The sequence below is a fragment of the Pollicipes pollicipes genome, unplaced genomic scaffold (genome assembly GCF_011947565.3).
Source record: "Pollicipes pollicipes isolate AB1234 unplaced genomic scaffold, Ppol_2.1 Scaffold_1600;HRSCAF=1878_pilon_pilon_pilon, whole genome shotgun sequence".
Taxonomy (NCBI): Eukaryota; Metazoa; Arthropoda; class Thecostraca; order Pollicipedomorpha; family Pollicipedidae; genus Pollicipes; species Pollicipes pollicipes.
The window spans coordinates 2,061,030-2,086,214 of NW_023595962.1; the positions used below are offsets into that span (position 1 = coordinate 2,061,030).

Here is a 25,185-nt window from a genome sequence, read left to right on the forward strand (position 1 = left end):
CAATTTCAGTAAAGGGACAAATGGACAGTTTTTCCTCACTGATGCCGATAGTCCGTGCCCTGTACGCCGTGGTAAGCCTCTCCCAGCGCCGTACTTCAGGTACTGGTACCTCTGACCGCGGCGCCTGCTCCAGGTACTGGTACCTCTGACCGCGGTGCCTGCTCCAGGTACTGGTACCCGGAGGCTTTCGTTCGACGCCGCAGCCGCGAGTCGTCGCGCAGTCGCGAGCGCCTACCGGACTGGGACGCCGACCTGGATGACCTGACTGACGCGCTGAGCGAGCGCCGGCTGCGCACCCACCTGCTGCGCCGCTGGCTGGACGGCGGCGGCGGCGGCGGCGGCAGGCCGGCCTCGCGCTGCCAGTCTGTGTGGGACCTGAGCGACTGGGGGGGCCGGCGCGCGCCGCCGACGCCCCGCCCAACCCCAACCTGACCCGCCTGCTCGACCAGGAGATGAAGGAGGCGTTCTTCGAGGACGCGCTGCTGGGGCTGATGGAGCGGCGCCGGCGGCGCGGCCGCGGCGAGCCCGGCGCGGGGCCGCCGCCGGCGCGCTCGAGGTCACTGCTGGACCTGTGTCGGCCCAGTCACGCGGAGCTGGTCACCACGCACACGTACGACTACGACCGGACGCCGCCCTACCGCTCCAGTCACGTGACCAGGTGCGTGCCGCCGCCGGGGGGGGGGGGGTAAAGGGAAGGGGGGGGGGATGTCGCGGCTGGAGCCGGTCTAGAGGCCGTCGGCTTGAAGTGGCCGCGCGTAGAGCTCGCAAGAGGGCATCTTAAGGCAGAGTTCGGTCTAGCTGACACGTCGCGTAGATATATGAGCCTCCTGGGTAGCCTGACGTAGATCACGTGGCATGACATGCATAGATGCACGCTTTACCAGCCATGGCAAAATTGGGCCCTGGCTTCTCGTGTCCATGCGACGGAAGCGGTTTATGCGTGGTGCCGACTCTTAGCTTGCACCGCAATGCAAGATTTGTCTCCCTTCGCCAACCCATATTTAAATATGCATGAATGCTCGTCTTATCCCAACCAGCGACCACGGGCATGTGAATGTGAGCTAGTTTGAAACCATTTGGTAAATTTCATCGAAGCTGTCCTGTTTCAGCCCGGGAGCCGGGACCAAACCACAAGGTAACGGCAGCTTGCGTGAGCAGTTATGTTATTGCTGTGAAAGTTTAGGAAGTTTTCACTTTTGTGCGTAGTTTGAGATCAGATGGCCATACTGAACACCGAGAAACACTCTCAAAGCGAATCTTTAAGACAGTATTTTAAGCAGGTCTTCATCTACTTCTGAGCTGGAATGGCGATTGTGTTCGGGCCCATTACATACCGTACCACGTAGCGAAAGAAAAGCGTCCTATGGCCAAGCACGAAACGCCGACACCGGCTAACAGCCATTACCGGCCATTGATTGGTTGGATGTGACGTCATGCAAACATGACGCAACCCGATCGAGTTTCTGCTGTCCCGCAAGCACGACACGTCCAGCAGTTTTGGCAGGCAAATAGCTTGCCAGCATTCAGCGTAGGCGGTCTAATAGTGTTTTCTTCTTTTCTGATATGCCCCGAACGTGAAGAGTGTCTGTGAATTGCGATATGTATGTGATCAACATTTTTATTTTCGCCGAGAGATACGTGTACTGCGCCCGGCTTCCGCCATATGTCTACCTCATACATCGACGAACAACATCGAACCGTTGAAGTTGTAGCTGCGCGGCCAGATCGGTGGAATTTATTATGGCAGTGCTTGAGATTGTGGACTAAACATGCACGGCGTTTCTAAAGATGTGCATTATGCAACTCAGAAAAATCGAACAGCGCTGAACAGCGAACAGAAAACAACAGTGTTGCTTTCTCTCGCACCTCCAGCTTCATTGCAGGCTAAGCGGACCTCGTAACCTCTTTGGGCGCTTCACTTAGCGCAGAACTGCAGGTGGGAGAGCTCACGCAGCGTAATCAGTGCGTAACCAGGTGGTAGAGCGGCTGAGGACGTCGCAAAACGCGTAACGTTATTAACGGACGGTCCGACGCATTACCACCTCGGTTAATACCATACAAAGATGGGCTAGCATGGCATCGCAGCCTCACCCTTATCCAGTAGCATAACGCGTGCGCCTATCGTCGCAGGTACCAGCACCAGGGCCGGACTGACCCATTCCTACCGCCCGGGGGCAGCCTGTCCTACGCTCCGCGCATGCGCTGTCGGCGAGCGCAGCCGCCCAGCGACGAGCGGCCCGTCGCCGAACAGATTTACAACGAGTACCAGGTCAGAGGTCGCGGGGGAGGGGGAGGGGGTGTTTGTGAGGGGGAGATCGACAAAAATGCACACGAGAATGTGACGATGATGTGGTGGCTGTGGTTTCTGAGTACAAAGACAGCGTGGTCCTTCTCGATAAGGAGTGCAGGGGACGGTATGGCTCTGGAAATGTAATTGAGATGTTGGGTCTTGAAATGTTCGAGATGTAAATGCTAGGGGGCAGGGGAAATGTCTCACAAGTTTCTCAAAAAACATTTCTCCCCATTTTTGTCCATACAATACACGGCTCATGCCTTTTATTAAAAAAAAAGCAATGTTCAGGTTCCCAAATACCAGCTGGATCCCCCAATCCCCCAATTGCAGCAGCAACAGCACCTCTTATCGCGGGTCATGGGCCACGTGTTTCCGTTGCCTTCTTGAGGTCAGGCATGACGGCCGTGTCTCCAGGAAAAGCTGGTGGAGCGTTTGGACCGGAAAGCAAACGGATCCCTGAGGCTGAACAAGCCGAAGCGCGAGCTCCCAGCGGAACCACGTGACTTCGGGGTCGTCGAGCAGGTCAGAACGGTGACAAAAGTATTTTTACACGTGGCACACGCGAGATCTCCTATAAGGCGTATACAAACGTCACGTTTCTTCAGCATGTTTATTTTGAGTATCTATCTCGATTTGTCGATTGTATTTATCAACAGGTCTATGAATCCGTGTAAAATGTTTGACGAGTGGAACGTGCCCTTGCTACCGCCTCCGCTGTTTGAATGCGCTTCTTAATTCGGACCATCATATCATTACCTTGTAACTCCAAAGTTGTGAGAAATGGCTACATGTAGGTGTCGTGCCAGCCCCCTGACGCATTGCAACATTTAACGCACTCTCGCCGTGTTGACGTGTACATGTGTGCGAAGATATCACCCGGATGCAATTTCTCACCTGTTACTGTCTCTATGAAATAAAACAAGGTTAAGGAAGGCCAGAGACATGCATAAAACTGGGCAGAGAGCCCTAAAAAAAGTACAACCTAATGTTATTGAACTATCATGAGCCTTACATACCTGCCACTAGCTGAATTGGAATGCCAAATTTAGAACGATATTCAACATTCAGCAATGCCGCCGACTGGCCATTTCACATGCTCACGCCGTGCTCACCGTCACTCCGCCGTTCTCTCACATGTTCACCCCGTCTTCACCGTCACACCATCGTTCATCTCTTCCTCTCTCTCTCTCTCTCTCTTCTCTCTCTCTCTCTCTCTCTCTCTCTCTCTCTCTCTCTCCTCTCTCTCTCTCTCTCTCTCTCTCTCTCTCTCTCTCTCTCTCTCTCTCTCTCTCTTCTATCTCTCTCTCTCTCTCTTCTCTCTCTCTCTCTCCTCTCTCTCTCTTCTCTCTCTCGCTCTCTCTCTCTCTTCTCTCTCTCTCTCTCTCTCTCTCTCTCTCGCTCTCTCTCTCTCTCTCTCTCTCTCTCTCTCTCTCTCTTTCTCTCTCTCTCTCTCTCTCGCTCTCTCTCTCTCTCTCTCTCTCTCTCTCCTTCTCTCTCTCTCTCTCTCTCTCTCTCTCTCTCTCTCTCTCTCTCTCTCTCTCTCTCTCTCCTCTCTCTCTCTCTCTCTCTCCTCTCTATCTCTCCTCCTTCTCTCTCTCTCTCTCTCTCTCTCTCTCTCTCCTCTCTCTCTCTCTCGCTCTACTCTCTCTCTCTCTCCTCTCTCTCTCTCTCTCTCTCTCTCTCTCTTCTCTCTCTCTCTCTCTCTCTTCTCTCTCTCTCTCTCTCCTCCTCTCTCTCTCTCTCTCTCTCTCTCTCTCTCTCTCTCTCTCTCTCTCTCTCTCTCTCTCTCTCTCACATGTTCACCCCGTCCTCACCGTCACACCGCCGTTCTCTAACATGCTCACCCCGTCGTCACCGACACCCCGCCGTTCTCGCTCTCCACTCCCGCCCCGTCTCTCGTCTGGCGTATCCAGACTGCACGAACATGCGCCTGTGGTCTCAGGACCTTCAGGGGCCCACCCAGCTTCAGCACCAGGACCAGGACCAGCACCAGCACCAGCACCAGAACCAAGACCTGGACCAGGTGCTCCTGTCGGCAGGTCCGTCAGGAGTTCATGGGCCGCGTGCAGGAGCGCAAGGACAAGTACGGCGCCGACTGGGACCCACGGGAGCAGGAGCAGGAGCAGGAGCAGAAGCAGGAGCCGGCGCCCGTCAGCTTCAGGATCGAGGGCACGGCCGACGGTATCAGCGAAGCCATCGCGGACGACGTCAAGTACTTGCTGCAGCAGGACGGTGAGTGCCGGCTGTTCGGGACAACTGGGCTTTGGCGCAGAAGGGCCGGGTTCGAATCTCGACCGCGGCTGACCTTTCTGGGCGAGGTTGCGATCACCGCGGTTGCCGTGGTGCAGTGCAGATGCCTTCGAGAAGTGGTGTTTGGGATTCTCCATTGCGTGCCGAGATAGCCGGCTGAATTTTCCATCGGGAAGTTATGACATTGCCGGAACGCTTCAACGAAAACAAGCATGGCGGATAATTTTGGATTTTTTAAGGGAATGTCCCACGTCTTGGAGAAAAGATGTAGTGCTAGTGGTTTTTACCGCGGGGCGTTGCGAGATGAGAAAAAACAGTGAAAAATCATCCACAAGCGAAATAACAAGCCGGCGTAAGTCTGCAAGCAAACTTAAGCTGGGACAGTGTGCACCCAAAAAACCGAACACCATGAAACAGCAGCCATGACTCTCTAATCATGCGCATGTACTGTCGGTCAGTGTTTAAACCTCTATTTCACTGCATCCCATCTTTTCCTATGACCAGCTGAGTTTGACGCTTGTTAGCTTGTGATCATTGGGGCTTCACGTAAGACGACCTCAGTTGCTGAGGTTACACGGCGTCGCCTACCTTTCACCCTGGTCGAAACAGCGCCCACCGTCCGGCATAAAACCCTGTGCCTCTACTTTCCCAGGTCTGCATCTTAACCATTACACGACCGGTATTCCTGCGTTTGATACGTGACGCGTTCCTAGTCTTTAACGACAGGAGTACGATGACATAGGTCTGGCCTGACGCCGCTGCCAAAACGGCATGACGATGGTTAAAGCGGGCGAAGCGGGCAGCCCAGCTGGAGTCTAGACATGTTAAGGCTTGAAATGAGTCTCCGAGCACTTCACGTTAAGGTCTTCGCGCAGCGACGTTATGAATCACGCATATACATGACCCAGCAGCGTAAAATGCGCGGCCGAGCCGTTGAGCAATGTCTTTCCAACCAGGAGTTATTATGGCAAGACCTTAAATTAGGTATGGAATGCTACGTTGGGCTGGGGTGCACCGTGCTGGCGCAAGCGACAACCGTCTTGCATGAAAAGTTTGCACTCACCGCTAGGGTCATGCGTTGTGTACTTAAAGCGGTTGGACAAGTAGATGAATATGACTATTTGCAGGATAAGTAGGATATTAGGCGACGTTTTTCTCTTTCAAACTGTGCCCAGCTACTTTCATGCAATAATTGTTTTCCGTCCACGACCTCAGACCAATTTTCCGCACCCCCCCCCCCCCCATCTAGACGCCCTGGGGCCCCCCCTGCCACCGCGCCGGTGCGGCCAGGGCCGGTCTCTGCTGTGCCTGACCGATGGCTTTGAAGGCGCCGGCTCCGACCCGCGGGACCCCCGCGGGTCTCGACCGCAAACTGGGGCGGCTCTGTTCGCGAGCCACGCTGGCGTGGCGACAGAGCTGTGCCCCCTGGGGGGGGGGGGGGGGGAGGGAGGATTGGCGGCGCGCGGGCTGTCATAGAAATACACAGGTTGCTGCGGCCGATCGAGAAGCAGTGCGACCGTTGCAAGGTGGTCGTTTTCTGACAGACTGAGTGAGGAGACACCGCGTATACATGATAAGAACATAGCCAACTTCGCCTCAGGCTCTAAAGTAAACTGCTCGGGGTTCGGGTGATCGCCAATATCCATCACTCCAGAGGTGGTGCTGGCCTCCGCCCAACAAAATCCATAAAAAAATCGACATAACACGGTGTCGTCTGATGCGTTGCCCACCTGATGCCTCGGAGATCGGACGGTGATATTGTTGGCACGCCGCCTCGCGCAGGGTGTTTTTGGCGCGCCGTCGACAGGGCGCGCCACCCACGACCGTTTTGGCGCGAAGCCAGCGCGCCGGCCGAATGCGTGCCCTGCTGACCCGACGTCGCGGGCAGCTTGACAAATCAGCTGATCATTAGTCGTCTGGGCGCGCGTGCCGGCTGCGGTCATTTATTATGCAGGCCATCACGAGTTTTCCGCGTCGCGGAAGAGCCCTGACAGAGTTTGCACGTGCCGCAAGATGAATGAGGCCTAACCGTGCCGCGGGAACAGGCGGCCAGGCGCCTCCAAGACCGCCGGAGTCGGCCATGTATTGCGTTGCGCATTAGGTGTCTTTCTTGGCCCCGCTACCCCTGGTTACGCACTGGTCCCGCTTAGTGAGATCTACCTGCGGGGGTGTCGCTTTGTAAAATCGGTGGAGGTGGGTGGGGGGGTGGGGGGGGGGGGGGTGCTAAGCCGTTAAAGATGGCCTAATTTGCCCCAAATCCTGATTTCTCCCCGGACTTCGGTCACTTTGATTTTCGTTCCTTAGTTTAAAAGATCGGTCGGCTCCAAAATTGCTTTGATGGTCGGGAATGGGTCCCCATTTGAAGTCTGCATCATAGCTATAATAATGTATGATGAAACTATTGATACTGAAGAGTTTCGACTACTGGTACACAAGCAGTTCAGCTACTGAAACATTTTGGTGACCAAATAAAATTCCCTTTTTGCTCATATGCATTGGGGGACTCAGAAGAACATTGAGGAACTCTCAGTTTTTGGGGGAGGGAGGACGCTCAGCTCCAGTAAGTATATAACATGGCACCCCTACCCACTTGGCCAGACTGTTCGAGCGTTTTTTAAAATGTTTCTTTGTGGTCTGGAACTACATCTGCGTGCAACGTCACGCTGTCCAAAGCCATCATCCTTCCTATCACGCTTTGGTTAGGCTTCATTCCGCATCCTTAGGAATGAAGTGGACCAAATCTGGGGAGAAACCTGCTTGTGAGCAAGGTAGATCGATTCATTCGTCACCGTTCAGTCCCCCCCCCCCCCCCACCACCCGTTCTGTGAAGCCACGCCCCTGCCGCATGGGTGCAAGTCTTTAGGACCTGACACCCAGCGCACCGAGTAGCCTGAGTTCAGAACTGTTTAAAAGTAAGTATCAACCGGGTGGGATAGTCTATGATACTAAGAATGGTCCGTGACGCACCCCTGTTCCCGGTCCTGGGCGCGCGCCTGCCACTGCGCGCGACTGGCGCCGGCAGGTCGTGTGAGGCGTGACCCCCGACAGCAGGGGTCCTGGGCGCGCGCCCGCCACTGCGCGCGACTGGCGCCGGCAGGTCGTGTGAGGCGTGACCCCCGACAGCAGGGGTCCTGGGCGCGCGCCTACCACTGCGCGCGACTGGCGCCGGCAGGTCGTATGAGGCGTGACCCCAGACAGCCGGGGCCCTGCGCGCGCGCCTGCCACTGCGCGCGACTGGCGCCGGCACGTGACCCCAGACAGCCGGGGTCGACGCCACTGTCTATCTGAGCTCCGTGCCTGGAGAGATGCGCGGAGCTCGTGCATCTCCCTGGAGAGATGCGCGGAGCTCAGAAGCGAGGCGTCGCACGGCGAGACCTGCGAGTCCCGAGATACAGAACAGCAGCCGAGAGCTGTCCAGGCGGTGGTGCGGACTTCACAAATTTCCGGTCTCATCGCGTGACGTTTGTTGCACGCAACACTGGACTCAGGCGGGGTAGCGGATTCTGCCGCATGTTATCATCGCGCATTGGGAAACCTTTATCATCATCGTTACTGTTGCGGAGTAGTCGATGTAGAAGTAGTCGTCGGAGAAGAAGTCAACGATGACAGCTCAGGTCTGAAGCGATGCGACCGAGAGCATTTAGCGCGCTATTCAGAGCGTGTTGTGGTGATGTGTGCCCGGAAAGTGCGGTAAACCGTGGGAAAACTGCGCTTTACGTACCAGCATGCCCATTAGTGGCACATAACTCACGGCGCCTGTGGCAGCCGCCCACGGCAAGCAGAATGCCGCTCGTCACCATTGCTAAACCATGAATCGGCCGCGTTTTGTGCACGCCACAGTTCAGCTATTTTGATAAATTGGCGTGGCGAGTATCTGCGAACCCCGCCGCAGGAGCGCGCTCAGTTTTGCCAGGTGAGGCAACATGAGATATTTTGATGTGTCTACAAAGCGAGGAGGCTAGCTAGGACCCTCGCTTAGGTTTTGGTGTTCGTAACGGGCGGAACCCCAGATCTGCCCACTCTGGGGGTTTCGATGTCGAAGTCGAGGGCCAATTTCGGCCATTCATGGTCTCTGGAGTGGAGCATCAATTGTCCTAGGAACATCCAACCGAGTTAGCGGCCACGTGCTCGTAGACTACCGCTGCATGCTATTTAAGCATGAGCTTCGGCCCACACATGGTGTCAATGGTACACTTGCAACCCAACCCACAAAATGGATCGGACTAAGCCAGGGTAGCTTGACTTGTCCAGCTAAACTCGGCCGCCTGTCGGAATCCCCCATACATTGCCGCCTGAGCGCGCCCCTGCGCGCGACGTGACCTGCACGACCTGTCCGCCGGGCGCTGCTGACCCAGATGACAGACTCGCGCCGGCGTGGCATCCCACTGCGGTCGACCGGCAGCGGACAATGCGCCGCCGGCCATTCAACCGTCATGGCTTCCGGTCACGTGATGATCGGGCCGTGATCCTCCGCTCAGCGGATCCCGGTTGTGCCGCTGCCGCGCGGTGCGCCCACCTGGCGCTGAATCGTGCGGCGACTGCGCGGACGGCTGGCCGCGCGGCCCGGCACCCACGTGAAGCGCCCGAGGCACTGCGTAAGTAGCCGCTGGGTTATGGGCAGCTAGTGGCATTCGGCTTGTTGCAGGATTGGGATGGCGGTCCAGCCCAGACCGTTCTTTTCTCGTGCTTCCACGACTACTGGTACGTCAGATGGGCTCTTTGATCGATGTCATAAAGCACCAGATGCTAGTTTGGTCCATAGGACATGTCCTCACAGCCATGAGTAACGCCACGTCTCTGAAGAAAGGGGAGAGAACCAGTGCGTGAGTTAATGAAGCTGGCGTACAGAAAAATGCCTGACCTAAAAATAGAATTCTCGGACGAAAAAAGTGCAAACGAGTTTACATAATGAGGGTTGATTCCCCTCATCTCACCATTTGCAATCCGGCCATTTGGAGGGAGGGAAATGCTACACCTGTGCTGATACTGTCTCCATTGGCTAGTTCAGTATTTGAGAGGGCTGATTTGTATATCAGCTAACTTCACTTAGAACATATATCACGGGTTCAAGGTGTATGACTTCAAATCACACCGCGATCATGCGTGAATGAAAGCTGAGCTAAAAGCAAACGATTTAAGCACCGGTATACCCAAGCACTCGGTGCCGGCTTTCACCCACCGGCAACAATTGGCAAAGATGCCGCTGCTTCTGCTGACGAGGGCTCCGGCTGTATTCTCACACACTAAACGCGAGTTATGAATAAAATGTGAGGGACGTTTCACGATGGCTGTTATCATCTGGGAGATGACTCACGCTCACCGCGCGTCGGGTTGTCACATCTTATCGCCGTCCGATACCCTATCGTCTGCGGGACAGTCTCTAGCAGACGACAGGCAGTCTCTGGCAGTGGCTGTCGGCGTGTCGCGCACGTGCCGTTTGTCCATTCGGACCCCCTGGCGCAGTTTTGTCGCAGGCTCGCCAGGTGGTTGGCGGCGGGAAGACACATTATTGTCGCGGCACGACGCGATCCCTTCCGCTCTGCTGTCCGCTGCGGTGGGAGATGGCGGCTTGTCTGGCGTTTTATTTGCGATCTGCTTGATTCGACGAAATGCATGACGCCTGGCTCGTACAGATGTTGGCGCCAGGCTACCGTCAAGCCAAAGGCAGACAGTGTGAGCGTACAGGGTTTGTAAACTGCGGCCTACCTCCCCCTCAACGTAGCTGTGGCTCTAGTTTAACGGATAGTCTTGCCTTCCGTCTTGCCAGCCAGTGAAGAACACCACGGGTATATTTGTGCCCTGTCGCGCGGCGATACGGTACTCGTCCCCCCCCCCCCCCGTGGACTGACCCCTCGGGCCAGATACCAGTCGATGCTCTTATACCGGTCGGCCCAATTAAAGCACGCATTTCATAGCTTAAATGTGTCTGGTGGCGGTCGATTATATGATTATGATTATGATTACGATTAGCATCTTTCTTCAAACAATCGTGATGCCTTGCAGATGCTGGGTATTTGGCATCGCCAGTGACCCGCGGCAACGGGTGCCTTTCACACCACTTAGCTGAACAGCACGTCGTGCTTCGCAGTTTTTATGGCCTGGCCTTCCTTCTCATTCATGTGAAGGTGCCAGATACGTTGCACGCTCTCACCGTTCTGCTCCATGCATACCTCACACCGATCTGTTGCGCGCGTGCTTTGCACTGTTCTTTTTTTGCTATATCTTTTAGCTTGATCATATTTTATGAATCTCGAACATCCTAACCTTTGCAATTGCGCCATTTTATTAAACGTCATTGATCGCTCCGGCCCCTTCAAAATATTGATGGCTGATGATAATCCTAATAAGGGTAGACAGGCGTCATATATCAATAATTTCCCTACTTGCGTTCATCATTGGATGCTGGCTTGCGTGCTGAGGACACGTTGAGCACTCAGCCTTGCTTTACATTACGGATTAAAAGTAAAGCAATATAAAACCGTAAGCGTTGAGATACGAGGCATATGTCATAAAAAGAAACACAAACATGAACGACGAATGGCACAGCTGACGCGAAGCGTTCCCGGATGTTTTATAACGTGAGATATAGAGCCTAGCAGTGTCGCCTGATTTCCGGACGGCATTCTTGACCCTAAAATCACGTCTGTGCTTACTGGATCTGCAATTCGCAACATTCAGAGGTTGATCGCAACAGTTCAGAATCCGCGGAGTCCGCTGAAAATTCCCACGCTCGCAGGTGCACCGGCTGCTTTAACCCGCGTCGCCCGGCACTGTTCCGCAGTTCGACGCTTGTTCGCAATGTAAAAGCCAGTGAGGCGTTTCAAGCACGCGCGTCACCTCCCGAATGGGCGTTAGTGTCGACGCCTGGCCGACACGGGAACGCTAACGAGCCGACAGCAGCGTAAAATACGCCCGATCGACTCTTTTTCGGCGGCCGGCGAGCCATCAACACCGCTCATCAGGGTCAACGAGACAAAAACGACGCGACGCGCCAAGCGCGGCGTGTGACGCCCGATGACCGCCAGGATTAGTCACGGGCGAGACGAAGTCGTCTAGCGACGCTGTCAAACACATGGGCACTGAAACACCGAAAGTGACTAAAACTCCGCGCTTGTTCGGCGAGCGACTTTACTTCAAATTCGGCAACTGTAACGGGATCGACGAAGACCTCGCGGGGGTGACCTTCGACTCAGTATTGCAAAACGTGAGCGAGCATTGCTAGTGGCCACCATTAACTGATGAATACTTGCTTAACTGCATGGCGTATATGCTAAGGCAGGGTTGACATGCTTAACTAAAGAGTGAGATCTATTGCGAAATCGATGCAAATTCACTGTTGGAATGCCGCTTTTTGTGAGCCTTGCCTGCTTAGACTTGCTTCAAGTTGGTCTTAGTCAAGTCAAGACTTAGTCAAGTTGGTCAAGTTGGTTTTACTTACTTCAAGTTGGTTGGTCAAGTTGGTTGGTTAAGCTCAAGTGGTATCTAGCCGCCAGTCGAATCAGGAGGGAAAACATTGCCTAAGTTGTTGAGTGTGTTTGTGAGAAACATTATTCACATATATAAAGCAGTAATAACGGCGTTATTCCCCGGATAAAAAAATAACAGGAGAACGGAGATACGGATCCGTACTCTCCTGCTATTCGTTTCAACAAAGGCATGTTACCGAATTATCAATGCATCTATAGCTCCATTCTCCCGCCTTTTCTCCGAGGAATAAGACTGTTGCTATTGTCTTATCTAGGCAAACAGTGGTGGAGAACAATTAGTCTGCCGCATTCGCCAAAAGTGGAGAATGGGGCGGCCAAATCAATGAATTATTTCATTTTCCCTACATCATACCAGCGCAAGTTTTGTTTCCCCTACATCATCTCAGTGCCCACACTAAACTTTTGTGGGAAGTCAGGAACTTACTTTCATCGTCAGGAAACAGCCTTAGAGAAACCCATCACTCTTGGCCGCAAGCTTTCCAAGCCATGATTTCCGAGCCGCTCTCACCTGAGGTAGGCCCGTTCGGCAGAACGTGCCCTGGCAGCCAGCCAGCGTGTCGTCCCAAAATATCGACACCCATCCTCTGATATTTCCTGCGGCTCGCTCAGGGTCAGATTTGGCTGACACCGCAAATAGCTGAGCAGAGCCGGGAGGGAAGAGGAAGAGAGCGAGAGAGAGGGAGTGAGGGAGAGAGCATAGCATGAAATACGACTGTGCGAATAGGGTTATGCTTCTGTTAATGATCATGATTTGTTGGGGCTCGAAGTGTGCGTCCGGTTGCAAAAAGCTTAGTTCTTCAAGCTTCAAAATGTTGCCGAGGCTTGCTTTAAGACTGGACACTTTCCTAAACCGCCGTGCTTTCTTTCTGAGGGCTGCGTTCTTTGGGAATTATGTTAGGCGCACATCACGGCCTTTCCGTGTTTTCTTTGCCGTTTTTCTCCTCGAACCCAAACCACCGCTGAATGCACAGCGATCCAGCTGATTTGTTTGGACTACGGTCGGCATTAAAAACGGCTCGTGCCGCGGACAGGCGGCTCCTTTCGCCCGAGACCAGTGCCAGCAGGATTACTGGCGCCCGTAAAGATAGCTGCCTTCCCTGTCAAAATATATTTGCCGAGCGGTGATCAATTATGACCAAGTGCCGCCCGTAATTTAGGAAGGCCTGCAAACCTTCAGACGAAACCTGTCAGCGCTGACATGTGTTGCTTCAACAATTGCCAAAAACTACGGCCCGCCGTGTGCGTGATGTTTTTCCTGTGCGAATCCGTTGCCAGCCAGCTGAGGCTCCGCCACTGCGGAGCGCCAGAGAAGGCCTTCTGGGGGAAGGGAATACTGGAACTGGAAACCCGCGTCAGGGCGTGGGAGCTGTTCGCGCGGACCCCCGACGCAGGCCCACGCCAGTTTAGGAAATCAGGGAATTTGATAACAGTGGCGTCACACGCCCCCCCCCCCCACCCCTCCCAAAGCGGATGGGCCTTCCGGTCACGTTAGCGTCTTATTTTTAGGAGAGGTAGGCGGACAGCACCCTCACCCCATACCCCTGCGTTTTCGCCAGTGACAACGCCTGACACTTACAGGGAGGGGCACCGTCCAGGGAGTTGAGTTCATTCGTTCTAGTTGTGTTGCTACGAAAGACCTCTGTGATGTCCGATTAGTCGTGTCTAGGTTTTTAAAGATTACTGGATTGCGTGGTCTGGATGATGGATGTTGCGTTTTCTCATGCAGTGAAATCCCTAATAATCTTCAGAACAGAGCATGACCTGGTTTTCTGCGTCCGCTCGTGCTGATCGGTGGATCTGCCGGACTCATTCCGAGCATATCTACCCTGTCTCAACGATTTTGATTGCTGATTCGGGAACCCTGACGCATTCACCATGTGAACCGGGAGGCTGAAGGAAATACCCGGTTCATAAAGTACGGTTTGAAAGGGCCAAATAGGACGGTGGAGGGAGCGAAAATGGATATCGAGCATCTAGACGTGACTGATCACGATATCCAGAATGAGCAATAAGATCTGAGCAATTGGGCAGTGTAGCGTTAAAGGGACTAAACTTACCAAAATAAGTTACCCCAGTTCATTTTTCACATGGAACAAGCGGAAGATTCTGATTTCCCGACACAACTTTGGAACTATCCTGATTTCCAACCCATTAAGTATTGCCACACCTGCGCTTTGCCTTCTGCCATAACTCTGGAAGAAAGCGGTGTCATCATGAAAAAGGGACTACTTCTTAGCAATGACCTTGAAGAGGGTCACGCTTAAGCCAAACTTTGTCGAATTATTGCAGCGTGCAGCAGGTATGCAGTGTTGTAAAATCAGTTAGAGCGGGCTTAATTGGCTGAGCCAGGCGAAAATGACTGGAAATCCTCCCGTTATCACGCAGTCCGCCTCTTATTTCTGCGCGAATTTAACTTACTTCCCTTTCCAATTTGGGGGGGGGGGGGGAGAGGCCGACAGCAAAGTTGGCTGGAGGCCCTCCAAGCGAATATGAAGCTACACCCCGACGAAAAGATAGGCGTTTGGCAAAAAGGGGGATGCCATTTGAATCTCAGGTGCATGCCGCACATTTGTGTGCATTAAATTGAAACCAAATTGTTTGGGCTTAACCCCTTCCCAGTTTCGCGGTTCCATGAAAAGGTCGAAACGTTGTGTGTTATTCTTGATTAGCATAGCCGAGCTTCCTGCAGAGGTGGCTGTCGTCTGTCACGCCTCTCGACTGTCGCCGCTGACTCCGTCCCTGGCATGCGTCAGACGTGTTGACGCGGAGCTAAAACCGTTCCGTTTGTGTGTATTTCGGCGCGCGCCGTCCGCCGCAGCTGGCGGTCCGTTTGTGACGCACCCGCTGCGCTGCGTTGGCCGCGCGCGCACGTGACTGCCCGACGTCGCTGCCTCGTCGGCGGGAGTTTCTGCGTGGGCGGCCGCTCGGCACGCGCGTGACTCGCGGTGCCCCTCCGCTTCCGGAGAAACTACGAATTTCGACGAACGGTCTGCAACGTCTGTGCGCTTTGTAGTGTATCGAGGTCCTCTGATCGACTCCGCCGACGAAGCCGTCATCCAACCAAACCTGACATCCGGTGCGCAGCGCGCGTGCAGAAATGCCGAAGGCGCCTCTTCCGTTAACTGCTGCGGACCCTCGAAGCGCCAGGAAGCTCGCCTGACGCCTGCCACCCAGCCGCCTGACAGACGTGGTCGCGTGCAGTGGGGCGTGTCTCGACTCCTGCGCGTCGCGGGCGGGAAACTCAACCCCGGCTGCCTTGTCGGCGGGGTAATGTCGTGCAGGGGCGAGCTGCGTGACTCACCACGCCTGACCGACAGTCAGTGAGCTGTGCGGTGAGCGCGAAAAGGTCGGACAGTGTAGCCTCGCGGCCCATCAGTGCGACGCTCAGCCGACGAGGCAGCCCACCTGACCAGACCATGCCGATTTCAGACTCGACTCTGATTTTGCCCCAGTTCACGGCGAAATCCCCGCACTCAGGTAAGGCGGCGCGGCAGCTCCCGGTAGGCCTAGCGGCGGCGATGATTGGCGCCGAGGCCGATCTCTGCTTCAGACCGTGCCGTGGGTTGGGCTGCTGCGCCACGCGGGCGACGAGCGTGGCGCGGCCGAGCGGATGACGCGAGGCGGGCGGCCGTAGAAGCCGCGCGCTACCGGCGGTGTAGTTGGCTCGCGCTCCTGGAAGTCGGCATGCGGCGTGGAGACACGTTCGGTTATGTCAGCAGCCCGGTGGTGTTCGACTGGCGGCGCGGGTCACCATGAAACGTGACGCGGGCGCCGCACTGTCCGCAGGTGTAGCGTAGATCAGGCTCCAGTGTCCTCGCAGCGACATGTTGAGCACGGTAGTGACTGCCTGATGCCGAACTTGTCACGCCTGTGGTGCGTCTGGCGATCTCGAGAAGGTGCTCGGGTGGGATATTCGCAGCCGGGAACAGTCGGGAACGGCTGGATTGCAGTCGGTAACGGCTTGCAGTCGCTTGAATGCAGTCGGGAACGGCTTGGATTGACACAAGACGGGACACAACCAGTACGTAGTGATTATCCAAGATCAGCATTGTGTGATGGTGTGAATAGGCCTCAACTTCATAACGCCTGTTGATGATTAGGCGGGGGCGTGGCCAGGACGCCAGCAAGTGCTCTTACCTGCCCGGTCCTAGGTCCTGTGTGCAGCAGAGCATGTTGAACTCCCTCTTATCCACTTATAATCACAACGACTTGCAAGAACGCCTCAGTATTAAGGAACGCTTTCCAGTAGCGTGGTTTTTGGTTTTCCCTACATTCAATGAGAGGAGGCGTAATGCAAGATAGAAGTTCTATATCATTGTGGTTGTTTGCCGTTTAGCACTTCACCCGCGCGGACAGGTAGGTGCGATGCTTCCAAGCCTTCAGTAATACAAAAGGAAGCACTCCACAAGCGAAGAAAACTGTTGATTTTGAAAGAAGGAAGCTGCTGCTAAATCGGTCATGACGCTTTTTGATCACTCATCAACCCTTCCTCTTGCTGACAACGTTAGCCTGGCAACGAGCGGAGTGTTCATCCTTGGTCATAAGCAACCAGAGCAGACACGCGCGACATGACTTTTTAATTTTCAAATCCCTCACCTTCAGGCAAGTGGCGCCCAGGCTCCTCGTCCGCACCGGTGACATCTGGCGGCCAAATTTTGAGTGACGCCGCAAAGTCAAGAGCGCCTCCGTCGCCGCCGTCAGAACCCGTCTGGACCCCCAAAGGTCAGGTCACATACCAGCGTCACCGTCGGGTTGAGTGTGTGAGCCTCATCGCTCGGTGCCGCCGCGTGTCAACACGGTGCGGCATTGGTGTCGGCGTGATCGGAGCTACGGTACCGGAATCGTATGTCCCGGTCACTGCTGATAAGCTGTTCTCTCGTTCTTTTGCCCATCTGGGTTCGTAATGGGCTGTTCTTTTGACTGCCTTGGTGTGTTTGACTTTGTCGCGCTGTTTGCTTTCAAAACACTTTTGCATTCATCTGATTGCCGATTGACCCGCATCAGTCATCAATGACCCACGTCAATCATCAATGACCCACGTCACCATTGCATCAATCTCATCAATCCGGCACCGGCATACTATTTGGGATCACGCCATGCAATAACCGCCTTCCAGTCCCAACTCCCTGCTTCGTTCTGGCAACGTTTCTCCGTCCTTCGTTCTTGCAACGTTTCCTCGTCCTTCATTCTCGCAATGCTGGCCCGTTTCACCAGGGCAAGCAGCGCCCGTCAGACGCGTAAGAAAGTAAGAACGTAAGAACCAGCGAGCGTGAGAACCGCCCTGGCTGGATCTCACCGAGCCCCGCACAAAACCCCAAAGAGGAAACCCCAAAACCCCAAGGGGGGTCCCTGCGCGGGGAGTGCCCGTCGCGGGGGGTTTCCTACAATCGTCTCCTACCGGGTCCTCGACGCGATTGCGGCCGTCGCCGCGGAAAGCTCGTGCCCTGTGTCCCTGTTTCCACCACTGAAGTCGAAATGAGGAATAGTTAGTGTCCTCACATCGGAGCAAAGGGAGGACACCCGGCTCAACAGCTGGGCACATGATGTACCCCTGAATGGGACTCGGTAATCCTCATATTACCAACAAATTTCAAGCAAGCGCATCATCCCTACACGAGGTCAAGCAAGGCAGGGCATTGTGTTCACGCAAGATCGAACAATAGCATCACTTGCTTCTAGGTTAACTTTTCCTTACTTTGTTCTCATCGAACTAATTTCCTTGGACTGCCAAGCGCTGTGTCGCCAGTGCAGTGCTTATCAGACAACAAGACGTTACATGCTGACCATAATGGGCGTCGCGCTTAATTATGTCAATTCCCTCTTGCATTTGAAATGCAACCCATGTGGCCATAAGCACCAGCACTCGCATGCTCAGCAAGACTATCACTCTCCGAAAACGCGTCAGTATGCACCCAGTCATTCTCAGCAAGATTGTCATTATCCAAAAACGCGTCAATATACACCCAGTCAATCTTTCCGCAACCACACAGCTCGTAATCAAATCCCCCAGCTATCTCGTGCAGTTGTCAGCTTTACATCGCGGGGCGGCACAGTCCAGTTTAGATAGCGCGGCGTTGGTGCCGCGTCACGTTGCCAGTTTGCCCATGGCCTCGGCGAGCGTGTTTATCGGGAACTTACGCCCTCCGTCGGCAGCGCCGACGCCAGACCCCGCGCTTTTGATTGGCATCCGCACGGCGCTTTACTGGTTCATACTGGTTAACACTGGTTAATGCTGGTTCATTCCTTGTTCACTGCTCACCGATTCCTGCTTTGAGCCGATATATTCGGGCTCGCGCGCTTCAAGCAAAGTCCTCCCCCGAGGCGGTCGCTGGCTGCGCCACTGCCGCCGGGCCGGGGCAGCGGTGGAGGGCCTCGTCAGTGACCCCCGCGCCGCCAGGGGATGTGGCCAGGTGATTCAGGTGGTGAACGGCGTGACGTCACGGGTGAGCGTGAGCCGTCCGGGCAAAGGTGGACCAGTGCTGTTGTCTCGCATACATGTGTGTCGTCCCTGAAAGCGTGCCTGGGTCCGCCTCTGTGCGGTAGTCCAGCGCAGCGTTCCCCGCTAGCAAAGCACCCACGTGAAATGCTACCTATGACGTCACAAGCATCTACGTCACATACTAACGGCTATACTCCAAGCCGTGGGAACTGTTGTGCCGTACCTAACTGTGACGTCGTAGGTTGCAACTTGCGTGCAGCGTTTGGCAATGGGGAACCCAGGAGGTAATCACTTCCTGGTCGTCCCGCGCTGAGCTCAACTCGAGGCACTGAATCCGAAACGCTTTGAGCTTGTTACCAGGCGTGCTTAGCGTGCCGAATAGCGCCAATCACGCTGAGCGTGGTTAGTGGCACTGAGATAATTTATCTAAGCTGCTACGGAGAATCAGTTTTTTCTTATTTGATCCTGTTCCGAATCGCTTCCGCCTCTCTCTTCGCCCGGCTGTCTGCTTTTTTTCGCTGGTCTCTCCGAAAGTATGTTGAACAAGTGTTGGCATCTTTTTCTTGTTTTCTAACAATTTTTTTCCGCATTATATCAAAATTTCGTACACGTGGCATGCGCTGGGACGGTTCCAGGGTTCAAATTCTTGCTTTTGCCCCGCCGCCATCCACTTTCGTTCATCTCATACGTCCTCAATGGCCACAACTGGCGAAACCCAATTGAATACCGCCGGGGTGATTAGCGTCATCATTTTCCGTCATATCTTTGAGGTTTTACTGTTTTTTGGTCATTATCATTGTGGCCTGATGTGGTCCGATCGCTTGTAGGCCTGGGGAATTCCATTGTTGACGCCGCATGCGCCGGTGGTCCCTTTGAGGAACCCTGCATCGTTGCACATATCACGGCTGTTGCTGTTGTCATTGCGGGTTTACGACGCACCCAGCAGCTGTGACAATATGGTGTAGCCTGCCTCTCACCCTGGCAGGAAAGGTTGACACCGCGCGGATCGGTCTCTGGTTTCTCACACTCGCATTTTAACCACCACGCCACCTAACCGCAGATATGGGAACAGTGGAACACGCAGGCTGCTCACAAATCGGGTTAAAGAATAAGAAGTAGCGCGAGGAGGCTACCAAGGGCGCAGGCCAGAGGCACAGCCAGGACCATCTTAAGGGAGGCGGGGAGGGAGGAGGGGGGGGGGGGGGCAACGATCGGTGAGTACGCATCACACCAATTTTTACTTCCTGTCGAGAGCCCCTATGGTGAAAAACCGAAAAAATCCGGGCGTAAGAAGGGACCAGGCTGCCCCGGCCCCGGGGCCGTCCCTCGGTTGCGCTACTGCTCCAAACTGTTCTTCAGACGTAGCTATTCAAGGGGAGCGAAATTCAGCAGGGTCCATCATCCGCCCCTCTTATCCTCTATCTTGCTTCACTGTGCTTCCTCGTGACATCCCGTTCGTCCGGGACAGGCTGCGTGCGCCAGCCACGAGTGGGCCGGGAGGCCCGTGGGAAGGGGGACCCCGACCGGGTACCTAGCGCGCATGCGCGGGTTCAAGCCCGACGGTTGCCCCCCCCCCCTCCCCCCAGGCGCATGCAAGCCTGTTCCACCGTTAACCACTTTCCTTCATCCCATAGTCCTGAAATGATCATTTGTGGCTGAAAAGGCTCTTGTCCAGACAACCAACCAGCAGTACCGGTAAAGTAGCGGCAGGTGCAGCCGCAAATGTCAGTCATGACCAGCAACCAACTCCAGACGCAGTCTGTGCTTACAGGCTACTCTCCTGTGCGACATAGACAATATGATTGTGACTTGTAGAACATATGGATCAACGTGTCTTCGGCCAGCTCGTCAAGTCGTGGGATCAGATCTCTCCGTTTGCCACGTCCGGGCTATGACAACTGACCAGAGCGTCCTAACCATGACCAATGGCTGTCCTCCGGGCGCCGATTTAGAGGTCATTTGAGGTTAAAGGTTATTGGGGCGCGGTTTCGCAAAATGGGTGGGAGGAGGCGGGGAGAACTGAACAGCTGAAAATGGTTCAACGTACCCTCAAAATGCGCCAGGAAACGGGTTTTTTCCCAGATTTGGCTTACTTTCTTCCCAGAGTTTGGAGGGGAGAAGGGGAGGGACGGAACCAAGTTTGGAGGGTGGCCGAAACTCACCAACAGAATGGAAATGAAAAACAACACCCCCACATCGTACATCTGCGGGACCCTGATGGAACCACCTGCAGGGACCTGCAAATGGTCCTGCATATTAATTTTAGCTAACCTCATTTTCGACGGCTTTGAATGGTTTTTGAAAGCGGCTTCAGTCCAGTACCCAGGATAACTGAACCGAAAGAGCTAAATGAATTCGCTGAGTGCAGACTGGCAAGTACATCTTATGTGCGTCAGTTTGTGGCTTTGGTTTGGATTAGCGCCATCCGTCTGCGTTGGCGACTTAAGAAAAGATAATTTGGGCCAACGATAGCAACTAAATTATGTTCAGAAACGGCTGTCGTGCGGCGGCGAAAGCACGTCGCTCTTGAAGCTCTTCAATGCCTTATGTGACGTAATATTTTCGGCGCGGCGTCCAACGACCTCAACCACTGCAGCAGCGCGGACATTGGCTGCGCAGTCCACAACGCGTTGTCCTGTCGCTGAGGACTCGGGTGGTGTCAGGCTCTGAGACTCGGGTGGTGTCAGACTCTGAGGACTCGGGTGGTGTCAGGCTCTGAGGACTCGGGTGGTGTCAGGCCCTGAGGACTCGGGTGGCGTCAGGCTCTGAGGACTCTAACGAGACGGTGCTCTCTGGAGATGAGGAAAGTCATCGGGGAGAGGAGGAGTCCTCTCGGAGGAGAAAGACCGTCTGGGGACGCGATAAGATTGCTCTGGAAACGGCAGTGAAGTCCTCTGGATGCAAGATCAGTCATATGAGGATGAGTAACATGCAGTGAGGAAAAGCGTCCTCTGAGTGCAACGAAAGTAGTTACTGAGGAGGAGAAGGAAACTGACTTCAGCAGGTGCTAGATCCTCTTAGGTCGGCATTGGCCACCCAGAAAAGCTACCGTTAAAGCTTCGTTCGAAAATTACGTAAGCTGCTCGGTGCATCAGCGAGGAACACTATTCACAAGATAAGACAGTAGTAATAGCCTTATTCCTCAGAGAAAAACCAGGAGAATGGGAACATAAATGGGTTGATATTTCGGCAGCATGCCGTTGTCGAGACGACAGCAGAAGACGAAATTGTTCTGCTATTGTCTCGATAGAGGCATGTTGCCGAAATATCAACCCATCTATATCTTCATTCTCCTGGTTTTCCTCCGAGGAATAAGGCTATTACTTCTGTCCTCGCTCGAGAAGATGAGCACCACCGTCTCCAGCAGACTCACGCCTGGCGACCTCCTTGTGACAGCAGCGTCTGACGTATTGAGCACAGTGCTGAGGCAGCCGCGTGTGTGACGTACCCTTTCAGTTGGCAATGACGCACTGTCGCTATGGCAGTGGTGACGACCCACCAACTACCCGTTCGATAATGCCATCACTGCCAATTTCAGCCAGTGACAGTAGCCTCTGGTCCAGCCGATTCGGTGGTGACGTAATTTTCTGTTTCAGCATGATGTAACAAATAGTCTCTGCTTGAACCGACGCGGACTTTCCACCCTTGTCGCGGCCAATGTTCACGTACAGTCTCTGTTTCAGTCGTTCAGAGTCCTTCCACTCAGCGGAAAGAGTTCCGGCCGGTGAACTACGACTCGGACAGCCTGAAACGCCAGCAACGCACGGTACGCTGACAGAGACTGTACTTCATTACACTAATCTGTAGACACTGGGGCAAGACAGTCGTGAACCTTGTTTTCAAATTTAAACAACCGTCAAAAAACCAAACGCTAACTCATTTTCGGAAGCAGTTTGTTTCATTTCAAACATGATTATATCGCAGTCTGGAGCCAGGCAAGGCAAGGCAGACAGACCAGTGGAGGGACACAGGGGTGGATCTAGCGTGGAGTTGTTTTTTTTGGGGGGGGGGCAACCGTTCGTTGCCAGCTGGCTGGTGTGGGATCCGAGGTCCAGTGCACTTATCAAACGCGATGTCTGCGCCGAGTATGACGCGCCTTAGTATGACTAAGGCACGTCAACATGCGTTTTGTTTTGATATTCAAATCGCCGCCAACTTTTCTTCATGAAGTTTTTTGTCCGAAGCGGAAATAAATGTTTGATACCGCACCATCAAAGTTAAAACAGACGGAAAGTGGACGAAACTTTTATGAAGTTCTGGGAATGTTTCGGGGGGGGGGGGGGGCAAAACATATTCTCAGAGTTTTTTTTTGGGTGGGGCAACATTAGACACCACAAGCTTAATGTGAGAGCCTCATGAGTATTTGGAGACCGGGAGGCCGCAAAAGCACCACCCACGAGAAGCACGAAGGAAAAAGCGCTAGTGGCTTTCTATGCGCGGCACCCGGCACACCTTGATCAAGACAAAATGCGCTTCTGATAGATGAACTGTGTAGCGAAAGCGTGACGCGAGGTTCAGACAGTCCTTTCGGTGTTTAAAATTGCAGGAGTTGAAGCCGGCGCCGCCACCATCGGAAAGCTTCGCATGGACATCGCCCGAGCCACCCGTCCCGACATCTGTTGGTGACCACGGTAACCACGAACCGGACTCCTTCAGACAGGACCCACGGTCGTCCTCCAGGAACCTTCCGAAGCTGCAGGTGAGATGTCAAACCAATAAGTACCCAGTGCGTATAATATGTTTTTGATAAATGCAGCGAGTTAAGTTGTTTGACTTTTTCTACTTACATTACTAGCTTAATTGCCTTTTGTTTGTCTTTTTTACTGACTTAACTTCTCTCTGAAAGCTCACTGGGTGTAATGGGACAGGATAGCTAAGAAGGTATATGCGCGGAACCACTGAATTCTCCCCAGACATCTAGATCATATTTCTCACTTGTCTTTATATATATATATATATATATATATATATATATATATATATATATATATATATATATATATAATCACTGGATTGGTGGCTCCGTCGATGCAATGACAGCCTCCAGCCTGTTATGATAAACAGAGTTTGCCTTCGCCTGTGCTACGTCCCCTAACGGAGCGCGATACGTTGCACTGTTGCAGAATCCTACCGTGACGCTGCTGCAGCAGAACAGGGAGGGCCATCTGCCCAGGGGCGCCAAGTACCTGCCGCTGGACAATACACCGCCGCTTGCCGGCCCCAACGAGAAGCGTAAGTTCAGCCGCTTGCCGCCAGGCGAACGCTCGCGTGTGGTTTCGTCGACGAGGCGATGACAGCGGCGAATAGACGGGGACACGTGTTCGCTGTCGGTTGCTAGCGCGCTTGCTCGTTTTACGTCGGCGGGATCTGGGTAAACCGGCAGCCGAACTGGCGGGTGAGGTGTATTTGACTTCCACTTGGCCGGAGCTGAAGGCGTGAAAACATGAGCAGGGTGACGAGCTGTTGGAATGCCGGCCCGCTCACTCACCGGCCGGGGATCTTTGCCGCCAAGACGTCGGTTACAGCAATGCGAAGCACGATCCGGATCGCTGTGGGTGCTGTCATGTAGCTTACGTCGTGGTCTGAACTCTTGGCCGCCGCCACTCCTGTGACGTCATCGTAACTCAAGGACTATGTCATGGTCCACCCGCGATGTTCGGGGTGCTTGCCAGCTGGTGGCATTTGCGGCAAGCGGAGGGACTGGGTGCGTCTGGGTGGGGGACTGGTTGGCTTGTGGGGACTCCGATTCCGCCGTGGCTTGGCGACCATCTCCGTCTTTTGCGAGGTGGTCTCGGTGGAGCTAAATTAGTTGATGATATGAGAATTGTTGCGTTAAATTGAATGCAACTTTGCCAGCGAAAGTGCGGTTCGGATGGTTGTCTTACGGGGTGCTAGAAATGGGCAATAGTAAACTTTAAACCACGTGCTGGTAATGTGTCAGCCCTCAACTGATATCAGCACGTCTGCCTACCATTGCCTACCAGCTACTAAGGCTCAGAACTTCGGGCCACACTAATTTGTGACTTACGAAGTACCAGCGCTGCATCGGGCACCACACAATGCTTCAGCATGGATGCCAAATTATATTCATGGGCGGCTGCGATAAAACATGCTTGGTGCCCACGCTCCGACCTTGCACTTGAGCAGCAGCGTTGTCATAGTGCTAAGCCGCCCCTGCACATTTATTTCAGGCAAGCTTCTCCCGAAATCTGGTAAGGTTTGACTCGCTCGATATAACTGTTTTGTGTCGCGGCTTATTAACCCTACTTCGCTCGTCCGGGGACTATGACCATTTGTCTGACGGTGGCGCCGTTCGTTCCTCTCTCGTTGCTCTAAAACACACCAGTTGCAATGTCTAACGAGGAACTGGTAGCTTAAACTTAAGATCAGGCGGTGGATTAGTCAGTTTTCAGAATTGTCATATCTCGCAGGTTTCCGTTAATTTATCCAAAATTAAGCATTGTTGAGATGCGAATTTCATGTATTCCTGGTGTCGAAGAAACTGGAGGAACATAAATTTTTGTGAGCTATCATTTTTTCTGCTTTCTTTGACAATGACCCTGCGGCACACAGGCATGAACATGAGACTTGGTGTTTCATCCACTACTAAGGCATTACGTTTTTCTGCAGAATTTTTCGTGACAAGAGTGTCATAAACGTGCTTATAACCGTGCTTATCATGAGCTTCTGCATCTAATTGTGAAGTGTGGGTCACA

General features: G+C 53.9%; 1 protein-coding gene across 1 annotated transcript in view; it reads left to right on the top strand.

Annotated features, from left to right (window-relative positions):
- Window positions 1-393: 393 nt before the first annotated feature.
- The window catches only part of LOC119094346 (uncharacterized), a gene marked incomplete at its 5' end in the record, with an annotated part of 79,665 nt that continues 54,873 nt past the window's right edge, over window positions 394-25,185 (top strand). Inside the window, 10 exon segments of the mRNA XM_037217417.1 lie at window positions 394-658; window positions 2,131-2,269; window positions 2,708-2,815; window positions 4,333-4,525; window positions 15,460-15,507; window positions 16,633-16,752; window positions 22,153-22,235; window positions 23,016-23,168; window positions 23,593-23,701; window positions 24,661-24,681. Of these exon segments, the coding sequence (XP_037073312.1) occupies window positions 453-658; window positions 2,131-2,269; window positions 2,708-2,815; window positions 4,333-4,525; window positions 15,460-15,507; window positions 16,633-16,752; window positions 22,153-22,235; window positions 23,016-23,168; window positions 23,593-23,701; window positions 24,661-24,681 (1,180 nt within the window).